The sequence below is a fragment of the Vidua macroura genome, chromosome 10 (assembly GCF_024509145.1).
Source record: "Vidua macroura isolate BioBank_ID:100142 chromosome 10, ASM2450914v1, whole genome shotgun sequence".
Taxonomy (NCBI): Eukaryota; Metazoa; Chordata; class Aves; order Passeriformes; family Viduidae; genus Vidua; species Vidua macroura.
This window is the reverse complement of record NC_071580.1, coordinates 8,984,319-9,001,613: the sequence shown is the minus strand read 5'-3', so window position 1 is coordinate 9,001,613 and position 17,295 is coordinate 8,984,319. Positions and strand designations below refer to the sequence as shown.

General features: G+C 38.9%; 1 protein-coding gene across 11 annotated transcripts in view; it reads right to left on the bottom strand.

Annotated features, from left to right (window-relative positions):
* Positions 1-17,295, bottom strand: part of ABCC5 (ATP binding cassette subfamily C member 5) — a 70,715-nt gene that overhangs the window by 43,075 nt on the left and 10,345 nt on the right. For 8 of the 11 annotated variants that reach the window (XR_008438542.1, XM_053985912.1, XM_053985910.1 and 5 more), the window contains 9 exons: positions 12,622-12,782; positions 12,217-12,372; positions 11,346-11,493; positions 6,448-6,681; positions 6,163-6,336; positions 4,734-4,881; positions 4,084-4,232; positions 3,382-3,489; positions 1,267-1,617 (listed from right to left, as the gene is read on the bottom strand). Coding sequence is in view for 10 of the 11 variants with exons in the window: in XM_053985912.1 (XP_053841887.1) it covers positions 1,267-1,617; positions 3,382-3,489; positions 4,084-4,232; positions 4,734-4,881; positions 6,163-6,336; positions 6,448-6,681; positions 11,346-11,493; positions 12,217-12,372; positions 12,622-12,782 (1,629 nt within the window). In the remaining variant the exon portion in view is untranslated. Of the gene's footprint in view, positions 1-1,266; positions 1,618-3,381; positions 3,490-4,083; positions 4,233-4,733; positions 4,882-6,162; positions 6,337-6,447; positions 6,682-7,494; positions 9,071-11,345; positions 11,494-12,216; positions 12,373-12,621; positions 12,783-17,295 lie in introns of those variants that run through there. The other 3 variants (XM_053985914.1, XM_053985915.1, XM_053985919.1) reach the window with 3 other exon arrangements.

Below are 17,295 nucleotides of genomic sequence, written 5' to 3'. Positions count from 1 at the left end.
CTCTAAAAGTAAAAATAAAGGTGTTTGAAGATCAGTTTCCTTTTTACTAGGGTTACAGGCCCAGAGGATCAATAAACCAAAAGCACCAAGATGCTTTTGAGAGTAATAAGGAAAGAAGTCTGAAAGAAAAGAGAATTGGTATATATAAGTCCAGTCAAACTTCTTGCCAGTTAGATCCAATTTGCTAGAGAACATGTACCAAGAAAATACTAGAATTCAGTCACTTTGAAGAATTTCTCTGCAATAGAATGAGTGGGTTAATACCCACATCAAACAATTAATTTATCAAAACTATTTTTATTCCTTTTGTAAAAAATGTAAAGTGAACAAGAAAGGTATATAGACGCTTGTGGAACACATTGCTGGCCTTCTCTTGATAGCAGAGAAAGACAAAACCAGCTTTTTTTTGACTTCTGAGACAAAACCAGCCTTTATATTTTCAAGTAACTGTACTCCTATTTGAGGCAATTTTTTAAACTATAGGCATTCTCTCCCAGAGTTTAAAATATAGGTATTTTGACTGTTTAAAATAGCTTAAACTATCCCTCTATTTGTATAACTATATAAGACAATTTAACCATGGATTTCTTCATAAATATATGCATCCCACTATTACAACATCCAAATGCCAGACTGCAAAGCTTTTGTATGTGTAGATAATGTCATGTATTAAGTTCAATGCTTTTTCTTTGACATCTTACATGCTTTTACCCACCTTGGAGCAAATAGCTCCAAATGCTTCTACAACTCTTGAAAATCTGCATCTACCTGTACAAAAATTCTCAAGGAAGAAAATTGCACATTCTTCAATGAAAAGCACTGTTATGCTCCATTGGAACACCTAATCACCTAAAATGTTCACCCAGAAGAATACAGATGAAACTGCAGAATTATCAAGCCACTGCAGGAACACACTGTTCACCAGCACCCCATTGGTACCTGGTGCCCTGCAGGTTCTCTGAGCTCAGTGGCTCACACACTGTCCTAGGAGCTGCAAGCCCCTCAGTTGGATGTGGAAGCTATACAGCCTGCCCTTGTTTCACAGGCTGTTTGCTAAGATGTAGTTGCTAAAACAGCACAGCTGTTTACAGCAAGATCAGACACTGCATCCTGGATACTGCAGTTACCATGGATATTACAGGAGCGCACAAAAGCAATATGCTCCATTTCATGCAAAATGAAACAGCACACAGCTCTCTGTTCCAGGGGACAGCTATAATGAGGCCTTCTAAAAGCTCAGAAATTCCTCCTTTCATTTCTTCTTACCTTTTCTATCTCCAAGTCAATGTTGTACAGGGTCCTCTGAAGCCGAAGGTTAACCAGGTGGATGATTTTCTGCTCCTCTTCGGGGCTGTGATGGTCATCACTGTCCACTAGAAGATGGCCCTTCTGCTCTGCCAGCACAGCTTGCTGTCCTTCATTCTGTAGCTTCATTTTCTCTTTCTTGCTCTTGGTGACTTTCTTGTCTTTTTTCACTTTGGGGGTCAACTTTGGTGAGCTCTGGACGCTGGCGTGGGAGAAGTCCCAAGCCAAGGTAGCATTTTTCACCTCTATCGCGGTGTGAGGATTGGCTGGTTTTTTCTTTATCATATGAACCTCTTCCATTAGAAATAAACTCTGATAGGAGTTGTGAGAGAGGTGTAAAGATGAGACACCTGATCAAGACTGGGAGACAAGCCTACGGCACACTCACGCAGCAAAACACATCAGGCTATATAGTAGGAGGAAGCTGAAGAGCAAAAGGTAGCTCATTAGTGTAAACTAACTCCAGGTCTGCTAAGTGGCTGGGGCATTCCTGGATGTGGTGGAAGCACTTGGATACACTCGACTTTCACAGAACTGCAATACTCTGGATGTGATGTGACAGACACTTCTTCCTTTGACACTGTTTGCAACTGCAGCTCTGTATGTTCCAGATTAAAAACACATGAGCAGAACACACAGGTTGGAGAGGAGAGGTCACTTGAGATAAAGTGACTGAGTTGTCCTGCACACCAACTCATTATGGAAGGAGACAGAATGGCTTTTAACTTGAGCCTTTACCCATCAACTTCTCTGCTGGGAAGAAGTCATCTTGCACAAGTGTAGCTGATCTCTCTCAGGCTGCTTGGCAAGAAGTCAGTCAACTGCATCACGTTTTCCACCACATCCATCAGTATTTACAATCAACAGATTAGGAAGACATTTTTCACACACTTTAATTACAAGATAAAATGTTTGCCACTTACACAATTTGTTTTGAACCAAGTAGTTTTTTGTCACTAAAAATTCTCAATTCCCAGCCTTACTTATTCTTGCAATTGCTATGTCTGAATCACACATTCATAAGAAAGCTCACACTCATTTACAGAGCCAAAAAGTCAATTACATTTTTACTGTGATGTCAGAGTTTCCTCACCTTATGTTACATTTCCTACACAATTTATAGGCAAACAGAGATAATTCAATTTCCTTTTCCTTCTCTTCCCTCCCAGAAAATTCCCTTAAGTGCACTTGGATTTAAGCAAGGCTGATTTTAGGCTGACTCAGAAGATGAAGCAAAATTGCTCAAAAGCTCAAAATCACTCTACAGATTCTGGCTTTCTCACATGGAAGTTTGTTCCATGAATGCATTACACAGAATCCATGTATCTGTCAGTGCTTGTGAAAGTGTTTACTTTGAAAGGGCTATTTTCCATTCTGGAAATTTCCACAATGTGTAATACACTGTTATCTTCAAGAGACAAGACAAAGTAAAGGTCTCCCGTTTGAGTTCATAAAGCACACAAAGTGTATTCATCCTCCAATCCCCATGATAGGAGATAAGATTGTTCATTATCAGGGCTTTACATTTTCTGCCATAGATCTGTTTTGCCAGATCACAACTCCATCTACTGATATAGAGGAATTTCAGTCACTTAATCTGGTCTGGAAATATAAAACCTCAGGCTTCGATGACCACAGATAAAATCTCACTGTTTTTTGTCAACCTGCTTACCTAACACCTGATATTTTCAAAAAGTTTTATTAGCAAAGCATAAAATTTCTTTGTACACATATTGCAGTCTTCATATAGATGTTCTTAAAATGGAGTTAAAAATTATTATACACTGAGCCACTGAGTCCTTCACTCTTTTCTCTTCCTGTGGCCAACTTCAAAATCATAAAATCTTTGAATCAGACTATTTTGCTTCTCACACTGGTATTTTATTCTTAAACTGCTAATATTCCTTCACTACATTTGTATCTCTTGCAGAATCCAATAATCTAGAATGCTAAGAAAAGAAATATAACTTCTCTGCCATTAAAATCACATTACCTTCCAAGTGTTCCCTTTACATCTACTGAACACATACAACACTCCACACTTACAGAGAAAACTGAGGCCAAATGACTGCTTACCTTAAATCTGTCAACAGAAACAGATGCCTCAGACAGAGACTTCACTGAGAACGGAGTTACTTTGAGAGCAAAAGTCATTGAGTTAAAGACAGTGACCACTGTGAATGCCTAAAAACAAGACAAGAAAAATAATCACACTTGCAATATTCTAACAGCTCCAGCCTTCCAAAAGCTGAAATGGCACAGCAGCAAGTCAAACCCATAGAAAAGGCCTGGTCCAAGAACAACCATTTAAATATTAAACATATTCTCAAACAGCAAATCTACCCAACCCCTTCTCTAGTGCTTTTAACAGACCGTGACAGACCTGTTCTGTTTGTAGGTCTAACAAATGCAGCAGCCAGCAAAGTCTGCATTAATCTACTAGTGAAGTCACAAATTCATATCCTAGTTTTAGACATTTATGCTGTTTGCATCCAAGCACACTGCAAAACAAACATCCAGTAATCCCCAATGCCCCATCCAAACAGGGGGACTTACTTACATTCAGCCCAAAACCTGTTCTGAAGCAGGTCAGGACAAAAGAGCACCAAGAGCCTTTTGTGCAAAATATAAGACTTCCACCTGCTGCTGTCACAGCCATCAGATATTCACTTCTGTGAGCAAAGATACAGCCTGGCCACATGGGCACAGCCATGCGAGAAATGGCTCAACACAAAAGCTACAGAAGCAAAAGCATAAGGAATATTTCCATCAGTTTACCTGAGCTGCTGTAAGGTCATAGCCAAGGATCATATGGACAGAAAAGGTCACCACACTGGCAATGACAACAACGATGGGAGCCACTCCCACAGTGATGCTCTGGAAGTAGCCTGCACGCTCCAAGATTTTGCGTTCCTCCTCACGGATTTCTAGAAATATAAATAGGGGCACCACATATGAACTGTGATTAGGGGGTACATACATCAAACAGACAGTACCATAGCACTATATATAATCAGTGAGTAAGAGGCCTAACTCTACACTTTAGTGTTTATCACACTATAAGTATTCTCATAAAGAAAGCAATTATAGAGGAGGAAACAATAATGGTCTGTAATCTCCACCCAAATATAGGGATTTAATTTTTTTTTTTAAATAGAGCTGCCAGCACATTTATTAAATTATAAAAGGAAAACTGAAAAATTTAAGATTAATGTCATGCCACAAACATCATTACACTAAAAGGTGAAATTTTAGAAGCAGGTCTGTTTGTCCAACCCATTATGCATAACACAGAGGAGCCTGAAGGATGACAGTGTTCTTACACTGCCCATGCAGCAGCACCTACAGCACAAAGTCAGGATGCACCAGGCTATAAAGCAGTGGGGTATCTACAGCAAAGGAGACATTTACAGACTGTGGGAACTCACTTTGAACATTCTGAGAAAATGGTTTGACCCAGGCATACATTTTAATGAATTTAATGTAATTAAGAACTTCATTCATCTTTTGCACACGTTCATCTGTTGTTGCTACACATTTTCTTCTGAAATAAGCTGTGAGGCGTGACACAAACATCTGAAACAAAAGACAACACCATGAAACATTAATGGCAAATCAGAAAAAGCAAGTACATTCAATTCGTAATTACCAGAGAAAATTAATTTTTAATCTGAAAAGGAGATTCAGGGATAGGGCCAGCCAACTGCTGCTCTACCATAAAACTCAGGCTGGAAACATCATTCATTTCCTCCTGCCCCATCTGCACCAAGCATCAGACTTGTGACAGCAAATCTCAACAAAAATTTTAAGAGGTGTGCACTTTTACCAGTATTGAATAGTACCAGTTCAGGTAAAGTTTCTGAAGCACAAAGTTAACCTAAAAACACACAAAGTTGATCCCCATTTTAGCCAGCCTTTTAACCTGATTCTGTAAGGCAAATCAGGACTTTGCCCAGCCAGATCAATTTCTAGTCTATGCTGGTAGTAAAACAGTTTTTAACATTTTTACTAAAATAATCTAAAAGCAGCAAGTTGTTTGATATGTTTTAAAGTATCTGGTACTCCTACATTCATCCCATTCCTGGTCTGAAATTCAAACCCAACGCACTGCTTCAGGAAGTTTTATCTCCTTGCCTTTCTTCACACACCTGCAGACTCTTTTTTCAAGTCCCACATCAATAAAGGAGGACTGCTGGAAAGAACTGGAAAACATGTTCAAATTCCACTCCTCATTCCCCTCTAAAACACAACTCCCACTACATAATCCTTACTTTTGGCCAGATAAATTGGACCACAGTGAACCTCACAGTATTCAGCCTCCATGGTTTATAAAACATGTATTATGAATACAGTAACAAATCTTCAGCAGTCTTACAGACATTTTATAGGCAAGAAGATTTTGGCTTGAACTAGCCTATTTCTCAGCTCAGCAGAAGCAGAAGTACCTCATCAAGAACAAGCTGTGCCAGATGTGGTGTTTAGCAACATCTTGCACTGAGTCAAGAAATCAAGAACACTGCTTATGCAACACTGAGCTCCCATACACAAGCTGGAGGACTCATATCTTTCCAACATCAACCATAAGCACCTGAATATTCTACAGTTTCATTTAGATATGAATATTAGTCTCAGACAAATCAGCTTTCCTATCCCCATTTTCTAATTTTATCACTTTGAGCTTCTACAAGCCAGGACACTGATTCCATATTTCTGCTTCATACACAATCTTGTACATGCCTTCAAGAAAGTGCAATGCCGAACTGGCTAAATCTAGCACATTTCAACACTTTTAATTCAGAACTATACATCTGTTTGACCTAAGAAAAATAAAGCAAGTCTTAACTCTCTCCAACTCACCATTGCTGGGTAGAAGAGGATGAAGACAGCAGATCCCAAGAAGCCTGTTGGACCCAGAATAATCACATTATAAACCATGCCCAAGATGGCCACAATAGGGCCCCCAGCCAACAAACTGCCAACTGCTGCAGCTTCAAACATCCTCTGACCATCATTGGAACAAACATTTATGAGCTGAAAACAGATGGAACAGATAATTTAGATTTAAGGCACAGCTCATTCTCAAAGGAATATATTACACATCCCTTTTCACATTGCCATTTCCAAAACAAGGCTGCAGCTTACCTCTCCAAGAGACTTCTCCTTGATGTTCTTCAGCTTAAGAATTTTCTTAAACGCCATTGTCAGGACAGCCCCACGCAGTCTGACCCCCGTGCGATAATTCAACGCCCAGGTTAGTGCCAGGGACCACGATCGCACCACTTCCGTCATAAAGATGCCAAAAACTAAAAACAAGCTGTACTGCAGGTTGGACTCGCTCTGCTGGGTATACTCCAAGAGGTGTTTCACAACGAATGCCTACAGGAAGAAATGCAAGCTTGCATGAACATCCCATCATCCCAGAAGACCATACAACAACTTTATGTTAAGTTAGAAATAAGTAGGCTACTTTGCTTTTAAAAGAGCCATTTGAAATAGAAAGCATCTTCTTTCCAGAAGTAATAAGTGTCAATACAAGAAGTACTGTAACACAAGCCCTGCTGAGAGCCAAGCACTGAGTCAAATTTAGTAAGTAAAGAGAGTTTAATTTGGAACCATATTCCTCGCAGCACGCTCCTAATCCTCCGTGTCTTCTAACTTAACATAAATGTGTCAGTTAGCTGAAAGCAATGCATTATCATATAGAAGAGTTTTAAAATATAGTCACTACTTATACATCTGCACACATTAAGAAACATTCCTTTAAGTGACATTAAGACCTTTTTTATTTTATCTCTGGTTTGCTTCAAACGTGCTTATTTGATAAAAAGGAACAATGTACCTACAGTTGTAGAGGGGAAGAGTGAGAAGGACATTTGCAAAACATTCCTGGAAATAAACATCAGCAGTTTAATAGTAAAGAAAAAAACAAGCAGAAAGCACAAGGTACGCAATACCACAAATCATTTGGGATAGGGGAGGAAAAAAAAAAAAAAGACAAAAAAATTAACCATTCAATCCCTCCCCATACCCTCTTCCCCCAAGAACATAAACACTTTACCTCAGGAATCACATTTCAAACATCACCTGCAGAAAGAGGACAGCCCCCAGAACCACCAATTCCCATCTCCAGCTCTTTGTGGTCCAGTGGCATAATATAACATTATACAATTCACAACCACCAGCATAAAATATTATTAACTGTGAAACAATAGGCTTTTATTTGAAATGAAGTGTCATCTTAAATGGTAACATCCCAAAAACACTATACAACAGGTGGACCATTGTATAAATATACAATCTGCACATACAGCATAATTATAAAGGGCTAATATCTAACAGTCAGTCTTAACTTCTAACAAATTAGATTTAAATCTATACACAAAATTATAAAGATACAAAAACAGAATGGTATTTGTTCACGGAGTCCAAAAGAAGTCAAACTTGAAGGTACCAACAGAGGAGGCTTCCGAGGCTGCACAAATTCTGAAATGTGGTTTCAAAAGTATCCTACAGTAAGGCTTCACAGACAGCAAGAGACTTCCTAGAGAGCTTTTCAACAAATGATGTTTTAAGATACTGGTGCTGTCGATATACTAGTACAGAGTAGAGAGTTACCTTTGCCCACAAGAAAAATCAACAAAAAAAATCTGAGACCAAAGAAAATATTTGAGAAGCCTTTCACATCATAGTCCATTGAAGTCCTCTTGGCTAAACCATGTTTTGCAAGTAGGAGTTCTGTATAGTTTGAAGAGAGGGAAAAATAAAACCCCACAACTCCAGCAAAGGTTTTGATAGCTACAGCCCAGCACCAAATAACAAAAAAAAAAAAAAAAAAAAAATCAAATGTTCAGAGGAAAATAATTCTGCACATCAGAACCAAGGAAACATGCTGTAAATAATTTTGTTCTTTTTCACAGATGTGAATTAAAGCCAGATGTCCATCAGATTCTGGAATGGTCACTGAGAAAATTTACATACCGATCACTGAACAAATGTGAGGAGCTCACATTCACAGATCTATTGCATTCCAACTTTCTCCTGATTTGATTTAATTTTACATCAACTGTTTGGATCACAACTGCATACAGTTGGTCTGCAGTTATTGTGGAGATTACTGACTTCTTTTCCCAGTATTCAATCCAACATTTGCAACTGAGTCACTGAGCAATTGGGGTGAAAATCCCCCTTTTTCCTCACGAGCTGTAACTCAGCATGGTCGCAGACTGCAAGCATTTTCTCACACACCACAGCATTGCTGAAAGCCTCCAAGACAGGATGTATAAAGATAGCAGATGTTTCCTGGGGTCTCATTCCTCCCAAAACGTTAGTGCAATTTTGCAGCACTATTTTATAGATTCAGCATCTCCCATGATGAAATAGAGACCAGCTTACATTATACCCCAATTTATTTTTGTTCCGGAAGAAAGAAAAGAGGAAACAGCAGATTAAAGAATTTTGAAAAAGGAGGGGAAAAAAGTCACAGAAAATTAACATTTACATCTGAACAAGTATTATTCAAATTCATATTAGCTTAATGAAAATAATCCAGCATAAAGTTATTTACAAAACAAAAACATTACAGTATATAAACTAAGCTAAGGGGGAGAAAGAGCTCCTGTGGCTATTACCGTAGTGGTTGGTACAAGCTGCTTGGCTGTCTTAAGCATTCCCATGGAATAAACATTACCTTACCTTTGCTCTTGGCGGTGGCTCTGGCCAGCAGGAATGCCTCATCCTGACGCAGAAAACAGCCATCCTGAAAATGCTGAAGAACAGCTTCTGTCACTGGTCCCACTGCAGTGCCGGCGTCCCTGCTGCAGCCAGCGCGCCACAGCACGGGGCAGGCTGCAGCTGGAGCCAACGGGGAAACTGGAAAACTTACCTCCCACAGCTTACCACTCCCCCCTCCAGTAACTGACCAAACTGTCAAGCTGTGCTCCAATAAAATAGCAAGTTTCCCCATCTCCCAAATGGGAAGAATAGCTCTGAACAGTAGCAAACAGGTACATTGTTCAGACCTGGAGTTAAACTGATTACGTTCAGCAATCAAGAAACCTCTTTGCTCCTCCACCAGAACTTGGAAGTTTTGGTAGCTGATCAAATAGTAGCAAGTATTTATTGGAGATAAATAATATATCACCTATAGTAGTACATTCTGATGGTTATTACAAGGCAGTCTGACACATGCAGCTGACTCACCAGGTTATAGGTTCAGATTCTGTGCCAGATGCAAAATGTATCAAAATAAAAAAGAGGAAGACCCTTGAAGGATCTGATACAAAAAAAAAAAAAAAAAAAAAAAAGTCCAACCAAAGCAAAAGAGTCCACACGGGAAGTCTGGAACAGCTCCTTTCCAGTTATAACCATCACAATGCTCAATAGCAAAACCACAGCCATTTGCTGGCCTTTCAAGATCATAGTCATTCAATTAATATTTTTGAAGTATAATATAGTGTTTAACTCCACTTTTATAATTTTCCTCCAATACATGAGGTCAAGTTGAGTGCTTTTCCTGATCTCCCTTCTCACCTTCAGGTGACTGAAAGGGTGAAACAATACAAGAAAGCACTGATACTTCTGTGGAGACAGCATAGGCATATCCCTGAGGCATGCCACTTTTAAAAACAGGGAGGAGGGATGGTAAAGACTTATTTTCATGCCAAATGGTGGAACCAAAAATGAATTGGGCCTTATTCAGAAACATGAATAAGGTTGTCTGGGCAACTGTCTATAGATAATTTTAAGTTATCCATATCAAGCATCAATTGCAGCAGTAGCCCCCAACATAATCAAGGTGGTTTGTTTTCTTTCCCCTCTGACACTCTCTCATTCAGCAGTTTGGCTGAGACAAATTGAGACCATTATGCTACAGAAATTAGGGGTAACCCTGCTGCAAGTTCTTTGCTAAAGATAAAAGCAGCTCCTCAAGCCCTGTAGTGAAACAATGACAGAAGCTCTTCTTGGGAAAAGCTAGTGCTGTTAAAACCTTAATCATAATTCATTGTTAATTACCAAAGTATGTTCATGTATTTTATAATAAAGACAACTATAAAATATTACAAAGAAAACAATACCACAGAAACATTCATTGTTATTCATATTACATGAAACAAGGCAAACTTTAAGAAGACTTAAAAAACAGAACATCATTTTTGATAAGACATTTAAAAGCAGGAAAACATTTTAAAAAGACATTTCACCTAACAGTGCACCCAAGTGTACTTACCCAAGAAATGAACCTCCAGCTTACCAGCACACTGAAACGTGTACTACTAGCAGTAATACTGCTCCTACTCCTCAAGGGAAATGTGTAGAGAATAAATTTAGTCAAAATTTCAACTTTAAATCTGCACAGCATGTGCAACAAACATGTGACAAAAAATGGTGTGAATGTCAAGTCCCATGTTGTTATCTTCAATACGACCCTTAGCAACAAACAGCAGCCGTTCCTAGAGGCAACAACATTTTCTAACACTTCTACCTGAAACCTGTCTGGCCATTCTCTGTAGGATCAGTAAAGACTATGCCCACAGACTTCTTGAGACCTGCTCACTTTAGTTTTTAAGCAGTGCTCTCAGAATTGTTTCTTGGTCCGCTTCTTGAAGACTGTTATTAATGCCAATAATTTAAGATTAGGGTTTTATCAGACTGAATTTTATTCCAAGATAAATTTACAGAATTTCAAAGAGAAAAGCAATTAGAAAGCCTGCACATAAGAGTCTTATGAAAAAAGCAAGTTATGCAGTTAGGGAAGAACTTTAAACTATACTCAAAACCAAAGAGAAAAACCAAAAAGTCCATTTCCTCCAGGATACCTAAACTCCCCCTCCCTTCTCCAAGAACTTGCCTGGGTATTCAGCAACTGATCCATCAGCTGTAGGAATCCTATCTTGGATTATTGATTTGCTCTTGAATTTTACCCCAAAATTTCTAGCTAGTCAAAACGTTTAAGTGATTCTTCAATGAAACCTTAAGATTTTACAGTTGGCCATGAGATGGAGCCCTCTGGGGTTGTTACAAAAAGGATGGATATTACTTACTGGTCCACTGAAACCCGCAAGCTGCGTGATCATCAGACACACTATGGAAAGGATGAGCCTGGTGCGGCAGAAAATCCACACAACCCTCCGGAGAGAAGCATCATCAGGCCCATTTTCTTTCAGTTCTTCCTGCCACAATCTTTCCAGCCTAATAAAAACAGAAGATTTATGACATTTATTAATGTCATAAATTTTTCACCATAAGAGAAGGTACAGACTCATAGGTACTTCTTTCTTAAAACTCTAAGAGCTTCCTAGCTCAGAACAACAAAAAAAATATTAAGAGAAATAAATACATTCTGTAAGGTAAAGAGAAATATCTATGTAGCGTCCTATTCCATAGGACAGAGGGATGAAAAACACAATGCTTTTTCTTTGCCTGGAGCCTCTTTGGCAATCTTAATATACTGACAGTCTTTCTCTGCTGAACTGACTGAAGAGCTGCAGAGTCAAAACCTGAAGAAATGCTCATTAACCATAGAAGGTAAGCTCGATCAGAAGATCTGATCCACATTCAAATCACCTTGCTACTGACAGTACTATTTCTCATTTTAGCTCAAGACTTTTTTCACTGTAGCCTTGAGAAAAAAAAATTGTTTTAATAAAAAAACAGATTAAAGACATGCAAAATCAGAACAATTGCAAGACACTCCTAAAGATCTAATCCCCTAATTTCACAGAAATCAGCAAGGCTACAGAAACTGCACTGCATGAGAAAGTTGCCCCTGAGGATGAAAGTGAATTCCACCATTCTGAGAAAGGCAAAACAAAGTGTCAGTGCTGCTCTTCTAGGGCAACACTATACCATTGCCTACACACTAACATGCAATAAATGGAAACAAGAAAATAATAACAAACTAGATGTCTTTACCTTCTGCAGTTGACATCTGAAGACTCATGCCTTGATAAAGACCACACATCATCCATAAACAATTCCCCTTTCTTGTATGCTCTGTGGGCCAAAGGAGTGAGCCAGGAGAAGGTCATGGAGGAAAAAAGCCCAGCATTATCAACCGGGTGCTGGTGTCTAAAAGAATTAAAAAGAAAAAAATCACAAACAAATGAAAAAGGAAACAGGAAATGTAAATCTTCAAGAAAAACAAAGCCTCCTCTCATTGAAAGCACTCAGAGTACCAAATGGTCCATGCCAGCCACACTTGCTAAACAAATTCTGATGTTTCCAGTACCAGTCAACAGGCCTACATGTGCAATTGTGCTTTGTCACTGGTTTGAAAAGCAAATGCTGTATCAGTTCTGTGGTAGCCTAAAGACGTACTTGGAAGTGGTCCGTATGGGTTTCAGTGCATTCAGACCATGGTGGTATTTGCCCTTGTGATGCTCTTCATCCAGCATTCTCAGCTGGGAATGCACAGAGATGTCCAGTGGCAGGCCCTCTGCCCGAGCTGCTGCTTCCAAGGCATCCTGGCATTCAATCTGCTTTTACAAGAAAGACAACAGATTCAGACTTCAAAACTACATTTGAAGTCCATGACTCCCATCTCCAGCAATTTTGCACCTCTTTCTTCTGCAAATTATTGTGCAACAATCACAGTCACTTCAATGTCTCAGAGCACAGGCTTCATCCTGGCAGCAAAGCCATGGAAGAAGGCACAGGTTCTAGATCTGTGTTAGATTGCTGCATTTGTAAAACAAGTTAGTACAAATATTGCACCTGTGCATTCAAAGGATAAATGGATAGACCAGACTAATCCTGACACAGGAAACACAATAGAGAAAAATTACAACATTACGTACCTATGACATCAGTTCAGGAAATCAATGACTGGCTTATGCATTTTCTTGATGAATTTACACCTTCTTAGTATAATTTAGATATTCTTATCCACAGAAAATACAAAGTATTTTCAGAATTCTACTAAAGTCCCTTCTTCAAAAACACTTTAGATTAAATAAAAAAAAAAAACCAAATATGCACTAAGCAGAATTGTACTTACTTTTCTCATGTTTCCTGTTTTTCCTCTTTTTCCCTAATCTAAATGGAACAAAGTTGACAATTTTCTCTGCCCCCAGGCACAGTTTCTCAATGGTTCAGCAACTTCGGTAACAGACACCTACTTTAAAGGCAAACCTTATCTCAGGGAGGGTTTCCACTGCCCCAGTGAAAGGCAGACAAAGCTAGTCCAAGAGGAGAAACAGCAGTGATACAGGATAGTCAAATTGTTGCAGAGTTTAAACAAATCTTTTGATGAGTAGCCAGATGTGGCAAAACTACATGAGGAGGTGAGCCTGTTATCTGTACTGGCAGAGGGCCCTTGACTGCTTCTGCTAATTTGATGTGCTATTTATTGCAGGACCATGTTACCTGCTTGTATTCTAGTTTATTGCAACTGAGCTACTTTGTAGAAGAAAAAAAAAAATCTGAGGTTAAAATCATCTTGAAGGTCTTACAAAGATACTATGATTCTACTTTTATTAGTTGACATATCAGAGCCAAACTAGCTTATTTCCTTGAAAAGAAACAACTGTAATGCATTGTAGCCTCCAACAAACACTAAATGCCAGCACTTGGTTCCCGATTTCCAAGTCCTGTAATTGTTTTTTGAAATGTCACCATTTGTCATGGACTATGTCTGTACTATGTTAAAATGTAATAGTACAGCACACTAAGACGCTCTTTCCACCCAGGAGAAGGATGAGAACAGGAAACTGAAAAAGTCATAAATCTCTCCCTTATTTACTTAACCAAAGTACTTAAATAGTGCCTAAGCATGTTGTCAACAATCCATGGCTCTATCTCAAAAAACTTACTTGCTAAGCTATCACCTAAAGCTATAGTAACAAAAGATAGACAAATAACATGAAAACAAAAGAACATTAAAACCTTATGACACAGACTGACTCAAAAACACACAGTACTTGAAATCTGAATTAAAAGGCTTCTCACTCAATTTATATTAAATTACTGACTCACAAAGGCAACACTGCCTTACTAAACCTATGCAAATCAGCATTAATAAGGGACCTGCCATAAACATCCCAAAGGAGTCAGTAGCAGGGAAGAGTTCTGCACCACCTCTTCTCTGGATAGAGCAGAGGAATTCTTAACTGGTTTGTGGCGTTACCCTCACAAGAGGCCCAGGGCAGATCTGCCCAAACATCTTGTTGCTGATAACACACTTGTTTCTAAGTGATGCCATAAGCTAGTTGTATAAACATTGCTTTTCAGAGCACACAAAAAAGTGCCTACAAGTAAAAAAAAACCTCCCAAAATAGAAAACACTATGTTGATGAGCATAAAGATAGCTTTTCACCCACTTAGAAACAAGAATAACTTTTTAATAAGTAAGCACAATTGCAAGGTGTTTAAGCAGTCCAAATATTCATAAACAATCACTGTGAAAAATAATTAAACTCCCCAGAGCTGCTCAAGAGTTCTCTCAGCAAATGTGGAAAAGCTGTATTGATAAAGACGAGGCCTTTGAAAGACCTTTATAATGTTTTGCCATAGAGACAAATACAACCACAAACCCCTCACTGAGAGCACCACTGCTCATTTCCATCTTGATGAGATTGTCAAAATCCCACATGTAAGACTACCAAGAAACAAATGCATCATACCACTGTACAATTAAGATTTAAGAACAACTCTACAGTTCTGCATAGTTCTCTGAAGATCAGAAAATCTTCAAAGCAGAGTTTATCAAGAAGAAGCGAGGCTTCTAAGTTGTTCTACAATGCACTTCAGGAACAAAAGACTGAAGTAAAAAACCCAAAACAACCCCAACACAATTTAAGTTTCTGATTAGGTTTTCTGGTTGCCTGAATGTGTGCACAGTTTTCTTGGAAACCAATGCCTTGAGTAGTTACTAATGTGCTACAACAGGCTCCAGCTCTGCTATTGAAATAAATGTCTAATAAACATAAATAAATTAAAATACACTTTTTCTAATTCATCAACTTATTAATATGCCAAAACAAGCAATTGAATGAGTGATACAACATGGTACTGATAACTCCAAAGAAATGCTCACAGAAACAAAACAAGTCTAAATCAGATATTGCTAACTGGAAGAGAAAGATTCACTCAGACATTTATTGAGAAACAGCAGATGACAAATCAGCACCAACAAAAGATCAAAAAAACAATGAAGATTTGTTACAAAAGACACAAAGAATAAAGCAGAAAGCATTACCATAACACTTAAAAAACCCTAGGGTTTGCATCCTGTTTGAACACCAGACTATGCCCCTTGTCACTTCCGTTCAAAAAGGGGATTATACTTAAACTTACTTTCCTTGAGCAGTAATAACAATGGGGCTTGGAATAGCATAAATTTAAGGTTTTTCAGCTGGATTGATAAAAGGAATAAAGGTACAGATATTTGAGAAGTCCATAAAGCCTCAAGAAAGAGAACTAGAGAGCGACTACCAACTGTTCTTACAACAAAAGAACAAGGCACACTTAAATTTAGAAGTCTCTATCATAAGATACTGTAAGGTTCAAATGCATTAATGGACTAAACACTGGAGAAAAACTCACAGAGGATAAGCACATCATGGCTTGCTGAACGCATGACAGAGGGCAAGAACAATCATTGATTCAGCATCTTATTAATATCTGGTGAACACCAAATAAATTTTCTGCAGCCATAGGCATCCCCTAATAGAGCATAAGAGTGCACTCCACATGCCATGAAGCTCTGACACACCTGAGTACAGGCTGATACAATTCAATAGATGACTATAAGAATTAACAGATTAAGAAAACAGTTAAACTTTTAATCTTGGGCCCAATGCCCAAGAGTGGGGCAAGTATCAAGGAAGCATCACTGCACACATGATCTTCCTTCATGGGTGGGTCACAGAGGGGCAGAGAAAGAGAAGCACAGTTGGTGCTGCCACCACAGGGCACACCTGCCCCATCTGACTTTCTACAGCTTAGGAAAACAAAAAAACCATACAACCTGCTGGCATGAATTCCTTGTCAAAAAATTGGTCATAGCAATGGTAAGCACATAAGGTAATGAGAGAGTCAGAAAGATTACATGGTTGGCTAAAGACATATGACAGAAAGCCCAAGTGAGGTGAGGAAAATGAGTGGTTTAGGGGCAAGGGGAAACTATTTGCTCATTAAATTAGAGACAGACATACTAAATCCACAATCCAAGGTAATGAAAATGCAGGAAATGTAGGAGCCAAGCTGTCATATACACATGATGTCAGAAGTTCCATAGGAAGCAAGAATGGCATGAGGAAACTTACTCAGAAAGGCAAGCAAACTCAAATATGTGAACTTGCACTCTTCTGAAAATGTGCTAAGCAGACAATATGGGCATCTGAGGATGGGGAACAGGTAAAGAAAAAGGAAGTAGCTGTCATGTAGGTGGGAAGGAAAAAGCCATCCAGGGAGACTCTAGCCTTTCACACCGTCCTATAACAATCTCCTATTTAAGAGAAGGTAGCAATTATTGGTTTGACAACTGTAACATCACACAACTGCAAAACCAGACAAGACCGGAGGCAAAGCAAAACATTTTTCCATCCCTTACTCATATTGCAGAGAAAGAATCTGATGTGCGCATATAACCCAAACCCCACCAAACAGCTTCATCCCTTCTTCCATAAGGCAGAACACCTTCTAAGGCTCAGATCACAGCAGGGAAGAAGCTCCATCTCTTCTGGTCCTACCAGCAGCTGGCAGGAAATTAGAACAGACCTATAACTACTTTTTACTAATCCTTGCAGCTGACATAGAACACTAAAGCTACTGTGGTTGACTTATTATTACAAAGTTTAAATTGTTTAAGTTAAGTTGTAAAGGTCTCTGCACTGGCAACACTGCAGAACAGAACTCCTACCTCTTGCATTTAGCAGCCAGAACTCAGCAAGCTTCCTCATGCCTTTAAAGTTCTCAGCAAGGAGAGGTAAATGGGGAACCTAGAGACCAGAACAGCAGAGCTCAGAACTAGGTGGGTATGTGATGAGAAAG